Below are 16,715 nucleotides of genomic sequence, written 5' to 3'. Positions count from 1 at the left end.
AATGTTGAGAAAAACTTATTCAATCTCTTTTATTTGGTAGATGAAGAATTGAAAGCCCTTTGAGTTTTGAAGGTTTTGTTAGTTTTAGGGCTAGGTGCAGAATCCAAATCTTGTGGCTTTTGCTCTGACGCACTTTGGCTAGGATAAACTTCCTTCCTTCTTTTTGCGTGAGACAGTAAAATTTAGTGGCTGCTCTTTGTAAACACTTTCATTGGAAGAAGTAGCCAGACTAATTCATAATAACAGTTTGCTGAATTCTTCCTGGAATTCACTTTATATATGTTGGTATCAATTTTTATTAGAAGACTGTATGGTAGATTCTCTTAGCACTTTTTTATAGAAGTGGAAATTGGCATTCAGAGAAGCTAAGTAACTTGTTAAAGATTTCCTAGTAAGTTACTGAATTCAAATGCAGAACTGTCTAGCTCCAAATCTTATGCTCTTTGCACACTATCATGATAACTACCTATTGAAATGAAAAGTAATTGTCATCTTACAACTATAGAAATCCTGCCTGTAGACAGGCAGACTATAAATAAAAGATAGTTAATGTTCACTATATGAGAAGAGAAGAATGTGAGAAGAGGAAATAGGGGCATTTGCTGTGGCTCCCAGGACCTATTCTCTTCTTTAAATTGGAAATGGCTTTGGGGGAGTGGGTGTTCTGATATGCAATTCCTTGGAGACCTTTTGCAAAAAGAATCTTAGGATATTTTATTGTTTTTCTTGCTTCTATGAGGCAAATGAATCAGGAAACTTTCTTTTTAAAATTTTTTAATGTTTACTTATTTTTGAGAGAGAATGAGATAGAGTGTGAGTGGGGGAGCTGCAGAGAGAGAGGGAGACACAGAATTAGAAACAGGCTCCAGGCTCCAAGTTGTCAGCACAGAGCCCACTGTGGGACTCGAGCTCACAAGCTATAAGATCATGACCTGACCTGAGTCAAAGTTGGATGCTAAACCAACTGATCCACCCAGGTGCCTCGGGAAATTTTAAAGTTGAAGAATAAATGCAGAGAAACAAATTTTTACAAAGACTTAAAAAGTTAGATACTATGGTGTTATTTTTAGATTCTGCAAATGACCACCTGCTTCCTAATGGCAAGAGTCAATGGAACAAAAGGATTACAAGAAGCGATCTCTGATCCTCAGTTGTACCACCAATAAGTACCTTGAAGAGATAAGGTATCTCATTATGATCCATACACGGTGTTAGATACGTGGGAAATAACTAGTATCTAAGTTGTCCCATAGTGAACCACTTAATGGCTTAAAACAATTTATTTTCTCGCCATTTTGCAATCAGCTCAGGTCTTTTGGGGATAGCTCTCTGCCCTGTTGTCATAACTAGGGTGGCTCTTCTGGGACTTAAGGATTTACTTCCAAGATGGTCTCACTCACAGGGCTCACACACGGGCCTGGTTGTCAACTTGGACAGCAGCTGGAGCTGTTGCTAGAACCCTTGATGTTTTTTCATGTAGGTCTCTTCATGTGCTGCTGGAGTCCAGCTCCAGCCGGTCCAGGGGTCTCTGAAGAATGGACAGTGTTGGCGAGAGAGTGAGAGAGCCCCGAGATTCTTTCTGATCATCAGGCAGACATCTCTGCAGTGACTGACACTCAGCCTTATTTATGGTAAAGTGTATGGGGAACAGCACAGAAGTGGCATTTTCCTTAGACAATGATTTTTTTTATGACAAATTTCCTTGATATGTCAAATTTTCCAGAACATAGATTTGTAGAAGACTCATGCATAATATTTATCAATAGTGATTGATGTAGGTGATTTAGATGCTTATCATATGGGGAAGGAAGATATCTTTAGCACTCAAATACAAGACAATGTTTTTAGCATAGCAGAGGCAAAAGTTAGTTCTTTGTGAGCAGGGGTCAATAACCTGATTTTCAGGAAACACAATGTTTGCTCCTATAATCAGAAAAGAAGAAATTCCTACAATAAGTTCCTTCACAAGGTACAATCAGCATATTAGGGCCAGAATAAGGGGACAAGTCATTCCCAATACCAATCAACAAGGTGTGTTGGGGGTCAATGCTCAAGCACAACAATTGAGTGGGGGTAGATATCGGTCATCATCTGACAGCAGGAGGCCTTGCAAACCTGCTTTAACCTCACCAGGAGTATTCTCAACTAGTGAGTTCAGAATGGCTCCCAACAATGTGCTGCTTGGGCTTCCACACAATAGGACAGCTGGGGTCCAAGAAGGAAAAAAAGAAAGTCGGCAGCCCTCTTAAAGGCTAAGCTTAGATCTAGCCCAGTGATAGTTCTTCCATATTCTATTTATTAATATAGTTACAGTTTCAGCCCACACTCAAGGAATTGGAGAAATAGATTCCATCTCTCTGTGGGGGAGAATGACACAGGGAGGTATTTGAAATTTTCAAGGAATAATTTTAAAGCAGAGCAATGGCACTCTGATTATCTAGGAAAATGACAAAAAAAAATTTAGAGATACAAAGTGAAGTGTGTAGGAGTGAAATGACATGACGTCTGGGGTTTAAAATACTTGCACAGGAAAGAAAAATGATCAGGATAAAATGGGATAAATTTAGCGACTGTTGTAATATCTTGCTGATTTTTGAATATAGGTGATGGGAATGAGGAGGGATTAATGAACTCTACTTTTGAGTACATATGAAAATCTCATGATCAGTTTTTTAAAATATTCTGACTTGAAATAATATTAGAGTTCCTAAAAGAAACTCAAAGTTCTAGTTTCATCTGGTTTTGATTTTGATTAAATTTTAATATTACATCTTCTCAAAACACACCTGAAATAATATTCCCCAAAAGTGCTAAGTTGAGAACGCATGCAAAAATGGGACTCTTACAGGGGTGCTGTGATGACTTTTGGGAAGATTAATAGCCGAACACAAAGAGTTGCTTGATAATGGTGCCCATGTTATGTTTTTTTCACTTGAAAGCAACTGTGTGAGGACTTAATGCTTTGAGATTCTGCATCCATCTTCAGAACATGAAGGGGAGGCAGGAGGACTAGAAAATCACCATGACTCTGACCTCATTGACCCTGTGCATCAATACCAGCTGTTGTCAATCCACAAACCAATTCTTACATGTGAAGAGTAACTCATCTTGAGTAAGCATCCTCAGATATATCATCTGTTATTTGGAATTCAAAGCATTTTTTTAATGTTTATTTATTTTTGAGAGGGGGAAGATTGCAAGGGGGTAGGGGCAGAGAGAGAGAATGCTGTCAGCCCACAGCGCAACGTGGGTCTTGATCTCAGGAACCTTGAGATCATGACCTGTGTGGAAATCAAGAGTCAGATGTTTAACCAACTGAGCCACCCAGGCACTTCGGAATTCAAAGCATTTTTTTTTTTTTTTTTTTTTTTTTTATTTCTAGGAGAGAGAGAGAGAGAAACAGCGTGAGCAGGGGAGGGTCAGAGAGAGAGAGGGAAACGCAGACTCTGAAACAGCAAAGCATTCTTAACTTACAACATTCTGTGAGCAGAACATGCCAAGGTATCTCTCCAGATATCTCAAGTTTAAGAATAAGGGACAACTGTAGATGCCACTTCTGAGGTTATTAGATATAAATGTTATTTAGAGAAAAATAAGTTCAGGACCAGCTACAGAAGAAGCATATTTGCAAAATCAGAATTCAATTTTCCAGCAATCCCATCGCCAGGTATGTAAGTACTAAGAGAACCGAAAGCAAGGACACACTCAGATATTGGTACACCCTTGTTTATAACAGTATTATTTCCAATAGCCAAAAGGTAGAAGCTGCCCAAGTGTCCACCAACGTATGAATGGATAAACAAAATGTGATATATGCATACATATATACATACAATGAATATCATTCAGCCTTAAAAAAGACAGAAATTCTGACACATACTACAACATGGGTGAAACTTGAAAGCATTATGCTAAGAAAAATAAGCCAGTCACCAAAGAGCAAATATTGTGTGATTTCATTTGGATAAGGTACCTACAATAGTGAAATTCATCGAGGCAGAAAGTAGCATGGTGGTTGCAGGGGCTGGTAGGAAGGAAACAGTGAGGAGTTAGTGTTTAATGTGTATGAATTTTCAGTTTTGCAAGATGAAGCATTCTGGAGACGATGGTCGTGATGGTTAATGACAACGTGGATATACTTAATGCCACAAAATAGTTCATTTCAAAATGGTTAAAATGTTAAATTTTGTTATATGTATTTTACCACCATAAAAAGTACTTATTTCCACATCATGTTATATAAAAGATCCAGCCTTTGTTTCTTTTTTAAATTAACGGAAACGAATAGAGGGATGGGCCTGGGGAGGCACATGAGACACAGCCTTGACATACCACCTTTGAAAGGAAAGTGTTACTTTTATATTGAAGAATGATCTTTTTTTCAAGGTTTGCCCTGTACTTTCTATTTAGTCAGCTAGGCCTAGAAGGTTGTTGTCACTGCAATTTTCCCTCGGATTTTAGTAAGATTATTGCCACCTTCAAAATCTATGTACACAAATTGTGGTAAGTCTCATTCTCTCATTTTATTAGTCAGGCTTCCTCATTAATTTAGAAAATTGTTTGTTCAATAAAGACCTATCTTACTTAATCATGGTCTCTGAATCCCCTGGATTAGGGCAGGGGTTTTACTCTGTAATAATCTCCCAGGAGAGCTGCCCAAACAGCTGTGAAGGCAGGAGAGCTACAGGGGTGACTACATTTTCTCAGGCCCGGCAGCAAGGGACCGAAGCTGACCAAAATGAATCTTTTCTGCTTTTCACTGGTGAGTTTCTTTACATGCATCATTGGTACCCTCATCAACTAAACTAAAAGGAATGGAGTTCGGGTATGCCCTAAACTTCCTATGTGGTGATATGAAATAATATATTTAATAATATGTAAGAAAGTCCACATCAGAAAGAGGAAAAAAGAATGTTTTTATTAAAGCACTTAAGCCAACTCTGTTCACAGGCAAGTAATTTACAAAAAAATATAGACATCTATCTAAAACAATTACTAGTTATTTAACATTTTGAGGCTGAATCTCTAAGTATTGTATGTGAACTATTTTTGAGGAACTATTTTCTTCTATTTATTATAAATATGAGAAAAATTTTGCAAAATGTCCTGCATTTGGGTTGCTTGTTCAGCTTTGGGACATCCTAGGAATCAAAATGTCGTCTCTGTTGTTTGAGTAATGAATTCCGTTTAATGTTGTCTCTGTTAAACTACCATGGAGGCAGATTGCTGAGTTACACAGTCCCGTAGACGCAAGGTACAATAGATTATTTCAGTCCTGCAGATGTGCTCATTCAAGGGTATAAGCACTTCTCAAATTCTTTTTTACATTATTACCTTATTTTTTAGTTTAGCCTGAAGTAGTAGATCAGTGAAAGTTAGCAGGTAGTCATAGATCTGGAAATACTTTATAACTCTAACCTGCAATTGTGACCATCTGCCAATGCTAAAAACGGATTTCAAAAATAATTTTATTCATTTCTATCTATGTTTACAGCAGGACATTATGCCTATTCATTGGTTTTTCAAGATGTGGATGGGAGATCCCTGTCATTTGGAGAAATAAAATGGTTTACTTTGATGTTTGTTTTCTTTTCAAACTGCAAATAAGATTAACATAAGTGCTAGAGGTGGTGCTGACATAGGTTGTAATACCTAAACAGGAGGCATTTTAAGCCAAGATAAGGGCTTTAATCGTAGAGCATCTTGAAAAATAAAATGCAGTTGTGAGTTGTGGCAGGCTGAATCATCGAGTTCCGATTGCCTGTATAGCCCCAATTTACAAAATAATTGCCGGTGTTCAACTTTGCTTTATGCCATATAAATCTGACTGGAGAAATCCCATTTCAGGTGATTTAAGTGGTATTGTGCATTCTTTTCTAGTCGATCTAAAAGAGCTATATGTGGTTTATATGAATATACGTCCCATGGAAATAGGCAGTGTAGCAGCTGAGAAAACTGCCTTCTGAAATCATGCTGAATGGTTCTATAATCAATATGCTAATGTTTCTAGAACATAGCATGGCTCAGCATAGTGTGGCATACGTTTGTAATATTGCTTGTGAAGGCGTATAACCGTATACTAAGCATGCTTGTCTTTCTGTGTAATACAAGAAAAGGAAGGCATACTCAAAAAGGCTGGCTTCCAAGCCATGCCTCAGGGACTCAATTTGACTGCAAGTCTTACCCATGTTTCAAAGTCCTTAAAAATTTACTTGTGCAGAAACAGATGTGATTACATTGCACCATCATGAACACTTAAATATTTTGTTCAAGCATTCCAAAGTTTATCGAAATTAATTGCTTTGATAATAAAATGTCCACAAGGTATTTGGGGAAAAAATCAAACTATTTTAGGATTGGTTTCTCTTTAATTCCTTCCTGTGGAGTAAATAAATAAAATTATTTAGCATATGGGCTCTCAACCAGGGTGTTGAGACACCCCACTGTGTTGTTGTGGGCTGTGAAAAAGGGGTGGGGTTAGTCTTGCCCAGGAATTTGTGCATAGTTCAAAACATATTTTATCTGTGCGTGTAAGAATGTGAACATATGGGACATGCATTAAAAAAAAAGATTAAAATCACAGATTTAGTGGAAATAAAGATAGCAGAATTAAAAAGTAGAAGTGTATATAAATATATTGACCTTTAATTCTGTAGGAAGGAGGTGGTTTTAAATATTAAGCATCCCATAAAGATTGCCACTTAAAAAAGCCAGAGAAAGAGTTAAGTATTCCCTTATTTAAGTGCAGGGGTAAATTGTAAATCTTTTAGTAAATGGGGTTTTTAAGAGAAATATAAAGCAAACTTAATGAACTGCCCATTCTGAACCAAGGATACTATAAATAATCCATTAAAGGTGATTGCTATTATTTTGGATCTATAAACTCGAAATGGGGTCTATCTTTCAAAAGGGAGGCAGGGATATCCTTTTATGCATGCCACTCTGACTCCAGAATTTTTCTTACAGTTTTACATTGTGATTAGGCTTTTAGAAGTTTGCTCATTAGAAGCAGGATGATTTTCTTGTTGAGCTCATCATAAAGTTATTGAGTTTAACATGGCTTTGTAACCCAGTAAGGTTACAAATCAATTATCCCTGGCACCATTTCTGCAGTGATTTGCAATGCTGCCTCTATTTTATTTGGAGTCTATTCTATCTCATAGGTTTATCTCTACCCCTTTCCTTATACCTGTTCTTTTACATACCTATTAAGATCATTCCAATGCTAAGTAGACATCTTACTCAGAAGAATAACCTTTTTTTCTGTCCTTCTTCAAAATTTGGACTGTTTAAGTCTTGGTGCTTCTATGTAAATTTCAAGTTACATGAAAATCTTTGATGGAATTTTGATTAAAATGGATTTAATTTTATATCCTCTTTAACGGAAATTGACTTAATTATAGAGTTGAGTCTTCCCATCTACAAACATGTGTAGCCTTTCATTTATTCTAAATTTTTTATGGACTATTAAGATATTTTGCGATTTGCTCTATAAAATTCATGCACATCTTTTTTTTTATTGTTTATTTCTAGGAGAGAGAGAGAGAGACAGCGTGAGCAGGGGAGGGTCAGAGAGAGAGGGAGTCACAGACTGAAACAGGCTTCAGGCTCTGAGCTGGCAGTCCGCACAGAGCCCGACGCGGGGCCCAACCCACGAACCGCAAGATCGTGACCTAAGCGGAAGTCGGACGCTTAACCGACTAAGCCACCCAGGCGCCCCAATGCACATCTTTTTACAAAATTTATTGCTAGGGGCCTAAGAATTTTGTTTGCTGTTGTGATTATTTTTTTCCTAATTTGTTTTTGCTGATTTATAGATACGTTATTGATTTCTTGATATTGATATTGCAAGTAAATAATTTTGTTGAATTAGAATTCTGGTAGTCTATTTTTTTTTTCTTAAATTTTCCATGCAGATAATCTGTAAAGTTTTCTCTTTAGTAATTATATCATTCTTAATTTTTCTTTCGCTTCTGTAGCATTGACAAGAATGCTATAATAGCAGGCATCCTACTCGTTTCTAACATTCATGTAGTTACTCCTAATTGAGTCTTCATGAAAGTTTTAATTAATAACCCTAATGAGGTTAAAGAAGTCCTGTCTCAATTTGCTTAGATTTTATTGCAAATGAATAATAAATTTTTCAAATTTTATTTCTCAAATAAAATAAATTTTTCAAATAGTTTTCCAATGTATTATTCCAATAAATTTTCTTTTTAATATTGTAAAAAGGCATTTAAATGTTGAAATATCCTCATTTTCCTATATTAAATACTAATCAGGGGCTCCTGGGTGGCTTAGTCGGTTAAGCGTCCGACTTTTGCTTAGGTCATGATCTCGCGGTTCGTGGGTTCGAGCCCCGCGTCGGGCTCTGTGCTGACTGCCAGCTCAGAGCCTGGAGCCTGTTTCAGAGTCTGTGACTCCCTCTCTCTCTGACCCTCCCCTGCTCACGCTGTCTCTCTCTCTCTCCTAGAAATAAATAAAACATTAAAAAAAAAAAGATTTAAATACTAATCGACCATGGTATATTTTTATGTACACTATTAAATTTCATTTTGTTAACATCACCTTTAGAATATCTGAAAACTATTTTATAGGTCTGTACTTTTTTTGAATTGACAAGAAAATTCTGTCATTTTATTTTTCCAGAATTCCTATTAATTTTATGTTGTAATATATCAATATACCCTCTACACTTTTACCTGAATGTTCCAATGTGTTGTCTATTGGTTTTTATATGCTACACGATGGGTAGACTTTAAGTGTCTTGTAAATTTTTTCCAGAGGCCTAGAGTTGACCCTATTTTTTAAATTTTTAATATAAATTCTATGATTATATTACTCATTTTCAAGTAATTGTAATTTTTTTGTTGCTCTTTAATGATTCTTGTTTCATTTCTGCCAGTGTGGTTTTTGATCATAGATTATTTATAATTGGATGTTACTTTTTCATTTAGTTCTATGAAGATCACTTTCTTTCTCAAATTATTTCTCATTTCATTTTATGATTTTGGTTTATTTGGAAAGAAGTGATTTTATTTTCAGATTGTCAATTCAGTTGGCTCTTTTTTCAGCGTCTCATCCCTTCATCCCTTGGTTAATGTCAAATGACAAAACTCTCTCTCCTCCCTGTGTCCCTGTGGCTTCCTCTCCCTCACCCTCTCCCTTGCTTTTTCTTTCTTCTCTGGCTTCTTTGCCTTTTTCCATCTAGTTGAGACAGACACCTCAAGTCTCCTGAGACTCCAGTTTAGAACCAAGGCTGGCAATGCTGGTCCAGAGATGTTATCCAAAGCTGGTGTATTAACCCATCCAGTCACTGAACCAGCTGGCTGCTTGTTTCAGATCCCATTTTCCTGCCTGTGTTGTTAAATTTTGCTTTTCTGGCCTACACATTCCTTCCTGGAAGCAAGGGTCCCAGCCGCTATTGAGAGGAACTTTCTTTTCCCCCAGTCTTCTTTCTAATCATGAGTGCTGCTGTAGCCTCTGGATTTCGGCATGGAGTTGCTTTAGGTGGAGATGTCTATTGTACATTACCCCATGAAGCCCAAGATCTGGCCAGTGCTACCTGTTTGTGGATGGACACTAAACAGGTCCAAAGCTTTACAGTCATTCACTGCTTTGTGTTTCAGTCACATTCTCAGTCTTCCTAGATGTTTAGGGATTTTAGAGCATATGTGACTTAGTTCTTACTTAAGTCTTTAATTTTCCCAATAATTTCCCATGTGTTTTGAGCAGCAGTTATTTAAAACATAAAACTATAGAGCATTTTAGTTTAAAGTTCTATACGTAGACAATGCAAATAGAATTCAATCTTAGCTTACATCTTAATAAAATTCATTTTTAAAGATGAGAACATATTCAAAGCCACATTATAGTTTTTTACTCATTGTTTCAACCAAGAAAACTTTTTCAGAATCCAATAGACCTATGACACCATTATCGGCCTCACCAGTTACTATAGAAATTTTCAAGATACTTTATGTATACCTCTCTCCCTTATGACTGCTTCCAGATGATGTCACAACTAGCCCAAGTTTGTCTCAAAAGAAGAAAATATAACAAGTCAACTCAGTTAATTAGCTTGCTCCCCAAATGCAAGGAAAATTCATAGTATAGATCACAATGGGTTTAAATGCAGAATCATACATTTTAAAGCTCATGATTTCATCAAAGAATAAAAACAAATAAATACTATTATTTATTAATATGAATACTATAGACATTAATATTAGTGCCTTTATTGTAGTTGTGAAATACTTTTGCTGTTTCCAAGCACACTCTGTCTACTCATTTTACCCTGACAGCTCGTCTGTAACATGAATGAAAGTGCTGCTTTACAGTTGAGGAAGCCCAAGTACAGTAGATTGTGTTTCTTACACCGGGTGTAGTACTAATTAGAGTGGTATGTATCTCTGAAACCTGTGACTTGACACCCAACAGTTTCTTGCTGTCCAACTAGGCCTTTATTTGGTACCTTGAACTTGATGTCTTCATCATGCTTCTTGAGAAACTGCCTCCCTTTGTGCATTGCTCCCCAACACTTGAGTCTTGTTTGAATCCCTGGCTCTGTAGTGAGTTATGAGGATGCCTTTCTCTACTGTCTTGTTCACAGCTGAAAATTGGCACACCATTAACTCTAAATCTCTACGCCCAGGAGAATTTGGATAGAGTACTTTATACAAGTAGGTAGGTAGGGTAGATGTCTTTTCAAGGAAAATATCATTTTGTTATTTTTTGCCTCATAAATCTCTTTTATTGCAGGAGGGCTCGATGGATAGCTTATACGAGCCAGCCCCAGAGCAACAAGCTAACCAAGGAAGCACCTCTGTCGGGACTGGTTCTCTTATCTCACCCTTTGGGGAGAGTGGAAAAGCACACAACAATCTCTTCATGGTGAGTGAAGCCTTGAGTTGAGTGGATTACTTCTCTGCTATAAATTGAGAATCATTTGCTTAATGATACCTGTTAACACAGTGAAAACTACTCTTCACAGGCAGTTCTTCATTTACTTTTAGTTTCTGATTTTCTTTTCATTGTTGTCTCTTTTGTGATTTTAGTTTATTAATATGAACTACCATTTATAGAGTATGTGTTAGGTGATTACATAAGTTAAGTCACTTAATCCTCAAAGCAGTGTTATGACAAAGAAATAATTATATCTTATCAGAGGTGAGGAAACTGCAAGAGAGAAAGGGAAATTAACTTACTAATGGCTCTAAACCGTGAAGTGTTAAAGTGGGCAATTAAATATATGTGGGTCTGTATCAGTAGCTTGTCAGTAGTTTATCGGTACATCAGGTGTTGAGGATGGGTTGGGGGGACCCCACATTTGTAACATTTGCTACTTGTCATGGTGTAAATGTTCCTACTGTAGTCATTTTCAAGTTACCAGAGGTTTAACTGGCTTCCAATGGCTGAATATTTATTTCTTCATTATCTCTGGTGCCTACCCCAGCGTACCACTGGTGGCTTTAAAATCTGTGCTAACCACTTTCTTTAGCTGCTCCTTAAATTTATGGGCACACATCGTGAGCTCACAAAGCTTGAGTATGACTGGAATGCAAAAGCAGATCATTTTTTTGAATTATCTTTATAATTACTAGAGGCACAGAGTTCCCCGTGTTCTGCAAAATTGGCCCTGTCCCTGTTTAACAGTGCTGGCTGTTTTCTTAGTTGATAGCACTGTATTTAAATTAATCCCATACTAACAAATTTATTTTGCTTCTGTTGTGGCTTCCATTGTGGCTTAGTACAGTACAAAGCATCCCATGTCTGCTACAAATAAAGAACTTTTTTTAGGAACACCTGGGTGCCTCAGTTGGTTAAGTGTCCAACTTCGGCTCATCAGGTCATGGTCTCCCGGACTGTGAGCTCCACTTCTTGATCTGTGAGTTAGGGCCTTGCTTCCAACTCTGTGCTGACAGCTCAGAGCTCAGAGCCCAGAGCCTGCTTCAGATTCTATGTCTCCTTCTCTCTGCTCCCTCCCCCGCTCAAGATCTGTCTCTCTTGCTCTCAAAAGTAAACAAAACATTTAAAAAAAACTAAAAGGAAAAAAAATTGTTTAGACTTCTAGATTTGGATGCCACCTTCTGCCCTTACAACCATATTTTTCCCCAATAACACAAACATTTGCTTCCTTTATGTAAGGCACTGGAGCAGGTGGTGTTACATGTGACATTGTGTTGATCTTTACAATAACTTAACCCTGTTGAGAAGGGTTAAGTGACTTTCCCACTTAAAAAGAGGATGACCTAGGATTCAAACCCAGATCTTTTCTTTGCTCTAGAGAAAGGGTTACAGTACAGTACTTTCAAGTTTTATACCTACCTTCATTCATACCTATTTTATTCTGTGGGGACATTCTTTGTGAACTTCTTTTTTATATAGCTTACAGATGTAAGTTAGTTAGTTAGTAAACAAGTTCAGTAATAAGTCTCAGTAAAATAATCCAAAAAACTTTTAGCGTAGCATAAGCCCTTCCCCCAGTCTATCCCCTTTTCAATATCCATTAAGATGTTGATGTTGAGAGATATGCATATGAGAAAGCAACAATACATTTTACACATTAAAGTGAGAGACAGACTTACTTAGAGACTCTCAACTGAGTTCACGAAATGTTTGTAAGCATTTTTACTCTATAATTAAAAAGAAAAATTGAATAGGCTGAAGAGCCTGAAGATATTTCTTTAAATGTGTTAGTTTAATAAATATGCATGAAAAACAAACAAGTCCATGGCCAAACAGTCTACTAGAATTTTTATCAAACTTCACTTACATTGCAAAAGTAGATGAGAATAATAAAAACATGATTTAAATTGGTACATTTCTATCTATCTATCTATCTATCTATCTATCTATCTATCTATCTAACATCCACACAACACACACATGTATATACATGTATATCATATAGATATATATGGCTCCATATTTAGTTAAAAAATATGTGCATACATACAAGCATAAATTTGTGTGTGTGGGGGGTGTGTGTACACTGAAAGGCAGACAGTTCAACCACTGATTCTAATATTAATTGTTAAATTATACCAGTCGTTTCGAATTACCACTGATATTTTATTCCTTATAAAAATTATTCCACAGCTTGGATAAAATAAAGTCAGTCTTTTAATAATGACACTTAGTGATTTAGAACTTTCCCTCTGATCCTCTGATGAATGGATCCTTTTTTCTTCCTAGTATTCTCATTTCCTTTCCACCCCCCCTAATTCAAGAAGAAAAAAAAGTTTTGGACTAGTCTTGAAAGTATCAGGGAAATATTATTCTCTTTGGATTCATGTTCTATAAAACACCCCTAAAGTTCATGGAGTTATGTCTCAAGCTTCCAGTCCTCAACCCAAATGTATCTGTGACCTTTCCAGAGAGGAGAGGTACTCTCATATTTAAACTCTTTAGAGCCAACTGGACAGCATATATCTAGTTGTCATAGTGAAAATTAATAACCCATTCTAAAAATGATATAATTTGTTACATGAATTGAAAAGAAAACTCAAAATTAGAAAAGAATCCTAGGCTTCCTGACTCCCCTTAAACATGTTTTTATTTATTCCTATTTATTAGGAGTTTTATGATGTAGAAAACACTGTTTTAAACAAGGTGTGATGTTACATAGATGAGAATAAAATAATTCAGAGTTCCAGAGGAGATAATCCAGTGTAAATTAGCTTCACATTTAAGGGCCAAATAGATATTAAAGGGAAAGAAGTTTATTTGAGGATTTTTAAATTAAAAAAAAAAATTAGCAGGCACCTGGCTGGCTCAGTCCATAGAGCATGTGACTCTCAATCTCAGGGTTGTGAGTTCAAGCTCCACGTTGGGCATTGAGCCTGCTTAAATAAATTTAAAAAACTTAATTGAAGTATAGTTTACATATACTATAAATTTCAGGTGTACAACATAGTGATTTGACATTTATATACATTATGATATGCTCACAATAATAAGTATAGTTACCATTTGCCACCACACAAAGTTATTACAATATGATTGACTATATTCCTTATGCTCTACATCTCATCTCTGTAACTTATTTTATACCTGGAAGTGTATACCTCTTAATCCTCTTCACCTATTTTGCTTATCCCCCTTCCTCTTCCCCTCTGGTAATCACGAGTTTGTTCTTTAAATTTATGAGTCTCTCTTTTTGTTATTTTTGTTGTTTGTTTTCTTTCTTTAAATTCCACATCTAAGTAAAATCATATGATATTTGTCTTTCCGTCTGACTTATTTCACTTAGCATAATACTTGCTAGGTCCATCAACGTTGTCACAAATGGCAAGACCTCATTCTCTTTATGACTGAGTAATATGCCATTGTGTATATAAACCACATCTTCTTTATCCATTTACCTGTCGATGGTCTGTTAGGTTGTTTCCATATCTTGGCTATTGTAAACAATGTGACAATAAACATAGGTATGTGTGTATTTTTTTTTTCAAATTAGTGTTTTCATGTTCTTTGGGTAAATACCCAGAAGTGGAATTGCTAGATCTCATGGTATTTCTATTTGTAGTTTGGGTGGAACCCACATACTGTTTTCCACAGTGGTTATACCAATTTGTATTTGCACCAACAGTGCATAAGGGATCCCTTTTCTCCACATCTTTGCCAACAGTTGTTATTTCTTGTCTTTTTGAAATGAGCCAGTCTGACTGGTGTGAGGTGATATCTCATGGTGGTTTCGACTTGCATTCCCCTGATGATTAGTGATGTGGAATATCTTTTCATGTGTCTGTTGGCCATCTGCATGTCTTCTTTGGAAAAACTGTCTATTCAGTATTCTGGGATTTTAAGTGAGGAACATCTGAAATACCCAGCTTCCATTTTAATTGCAGTTCCAGGGGGGTTGATAATGGAGAGCTGCTCCAAAAATAAGTCAATTTAAAATACAAGATTTTATTAAATTTTGTGAAGAGGAATAATAAGTGATCCACTTGTATATTAGCAAAGCCAGAGAGTTTAGGAAAGTCACTGCCAAAAAAAAAGGGTAAAAGTTTTATGGAGTGAATACTCATGCAACTAAGTAAATAATGCTGAAAGAAAATGTACTAGTATATTAGCCTAGCTAAGGATTGACTACCTTATTACTATATTAGTTAAAATGCAGGCCATTACAGCTTGATTCTGTACCTATTTTAGTACCTCACCTCTTTATTATGTCTGAAGCTAATAAAATATCTTGGTTTAGAAATACAGTGAGAACATAAAGTATTTGTACCTCTGCCAGTTGGGGTTAACTGGATCAGTCTTGAGTTATCTGATTTGCCATCTCTATTGACTGAAGTAAGCAACTAATTGCCAATTTTCACTTCATTTTGTAACTCGTAAGTTAAATTGATAAGAAATTTAAGCCTTTACAAAAATAGCATTAATGTGGAGTAGGGGCAATGTCCCTATTATTTATATGTTGAACATATTATTTATATATTACACAAATGTTCATTCAGTAAATATTTATAAACTCAATGAATGGATCAGTGAAGTTCCATTAATCACGCTAAAGAAGGTCTTAATAATGTTCTTTTTTAAAAAAAAAAACCTTTTTAATGTTTTATTTATTTCTGAGAGAGAGAGAGAGTGTGTGTGAGCAGGGGAGGGTCAGAGAGAAAGAGAGAGAGAGAGAATCTGAAGCAGGTTCCAGACTCTGAGCTGTCAGCACAGAGCCCAACGCAGGCCTCAAACCCACGAACCATGAGATCATGATCTAGGCCAAAGTCAGACGCTTAACTGACTGAGCAACCCAGGCACCCCAGAAAGTCTTAATAATGGAGTATGTATGTGCAGGGTCGAAAAGCATGAGCTTTGGAGTTGAGCAAATAAGAGTTCTCATTCTGGCTCTGCCATTTTGCCAACTATTTGACCTGGGAAAGTAGCTCAAATTCCCTAGAGTTCCATGCCCTCTATAGTGTCCTTTGCATAAGTTTGGCTGAGTTCTGTTGCAGGAAGACAATCTCCTCTTGTTCCTCCTCCTCTCCATATGTGGGAAGGATCCAACAGAGAAGTTCAAAAACCATGGGAAGGGCTGATACATCACACTGGAGCTGAGGTTGCAGACTGCAGCCCCAGGGTCCTATATTTTATGACCCATGAGCTAAGAGTACTTTTTGCCTTTTTAAAGGTTTGCTTAAAAACAAAAGTGAAAAAGACTGTGCTATAGATATTATATGTGACTCACAGAGCCTAATACATTTCTATCTGGCTTTTCACAGAAAATGTTTACAGACCCCCTAGGGCTATGCAGTTACAGACACAGGTGGCAACTGGGTACTTGAAAAGGGGCTAGTCTAAATGTGGATGGCAATAGGAGTAAAATACATGCCATATTTAAATTTTTTTAAGTTTATTTTATTTTGAAAGGAATAGAGACAGTGTCAGTAGGGGAGGGGCAGAGAGAGAAGGAGAGAGAGAAGATCTCAAGCAGCTGGCAGCACAGAGCCCGATGTGCGGCTTGAACTCACGAAATATGAGATCATGACACTGAGCCGAAACCAAGAGTTGGATGCTCAACTGACTGCGCTACCCAGGTGCTCCAATTAAAGATGTAGTATGAAAAAAGCATAAACCGTATTATTAACATTTTTTACATTAATAACTTGTTGAGAATATTTTAGGTATGTTATTTAAATAGAATTTCACTAATTTCTTAACATGGTTACCAGATTGTAGCTTCCACATCACATCCCACCTTTCAAATGTCA

The 16,715-nt window shown here is 36.6% G+C and overlaps 1 protein-coding gene across 1 annotated transcript in view; it reads left to right on the top strand.

Annotated features, from left to right (window-relative positions):
- The first annotated feature begins 4,738 nt into the window (after positions 1 to 4,738).
- SAMSN1 (SAM domain, SH3 domain and nuclear localization signals 1) overlaps positions 4,739 to 16,715 on the top strand; it is a 142,332-nt gene continuing 130,355 nt past the window's right edge. Inside the window, exons 1-2 of the mRNA XM_039245898.1 lie at positions 4,739 to 4,762; positions 10,762 to 10,893. Coding sequence (XP_039101829.1) covers positions 4,739 to 4,762; positions 10,762 to 10,893 — 156 coding nt within the window. The remainder of the gene's footprint in view (positions 4,763 to 10,761; positions 10,894 to 16,715) is intronic.

The sequence above is a fragment of the Hyaena hyaena genome, unplaced genomic scaffold (genome assembly GCF_003009895.1).
Source record: "Hyaena hyaena isolate Hyena2069 unplaced genomic scaffold, ASM300989v1 scaffold_272, whole genome shotgun sequence".
Classification (NCBI taxonomy): domain Eukaryota; kingdom Metazoa; phylum Chordata; class Mammalia; order Carnivora; family Hyaenidae; genus Hyaena; species Hyaena hyaena.
This window is presented reverse-complemented; position numbering and strand designations above follow the sequence as displayed.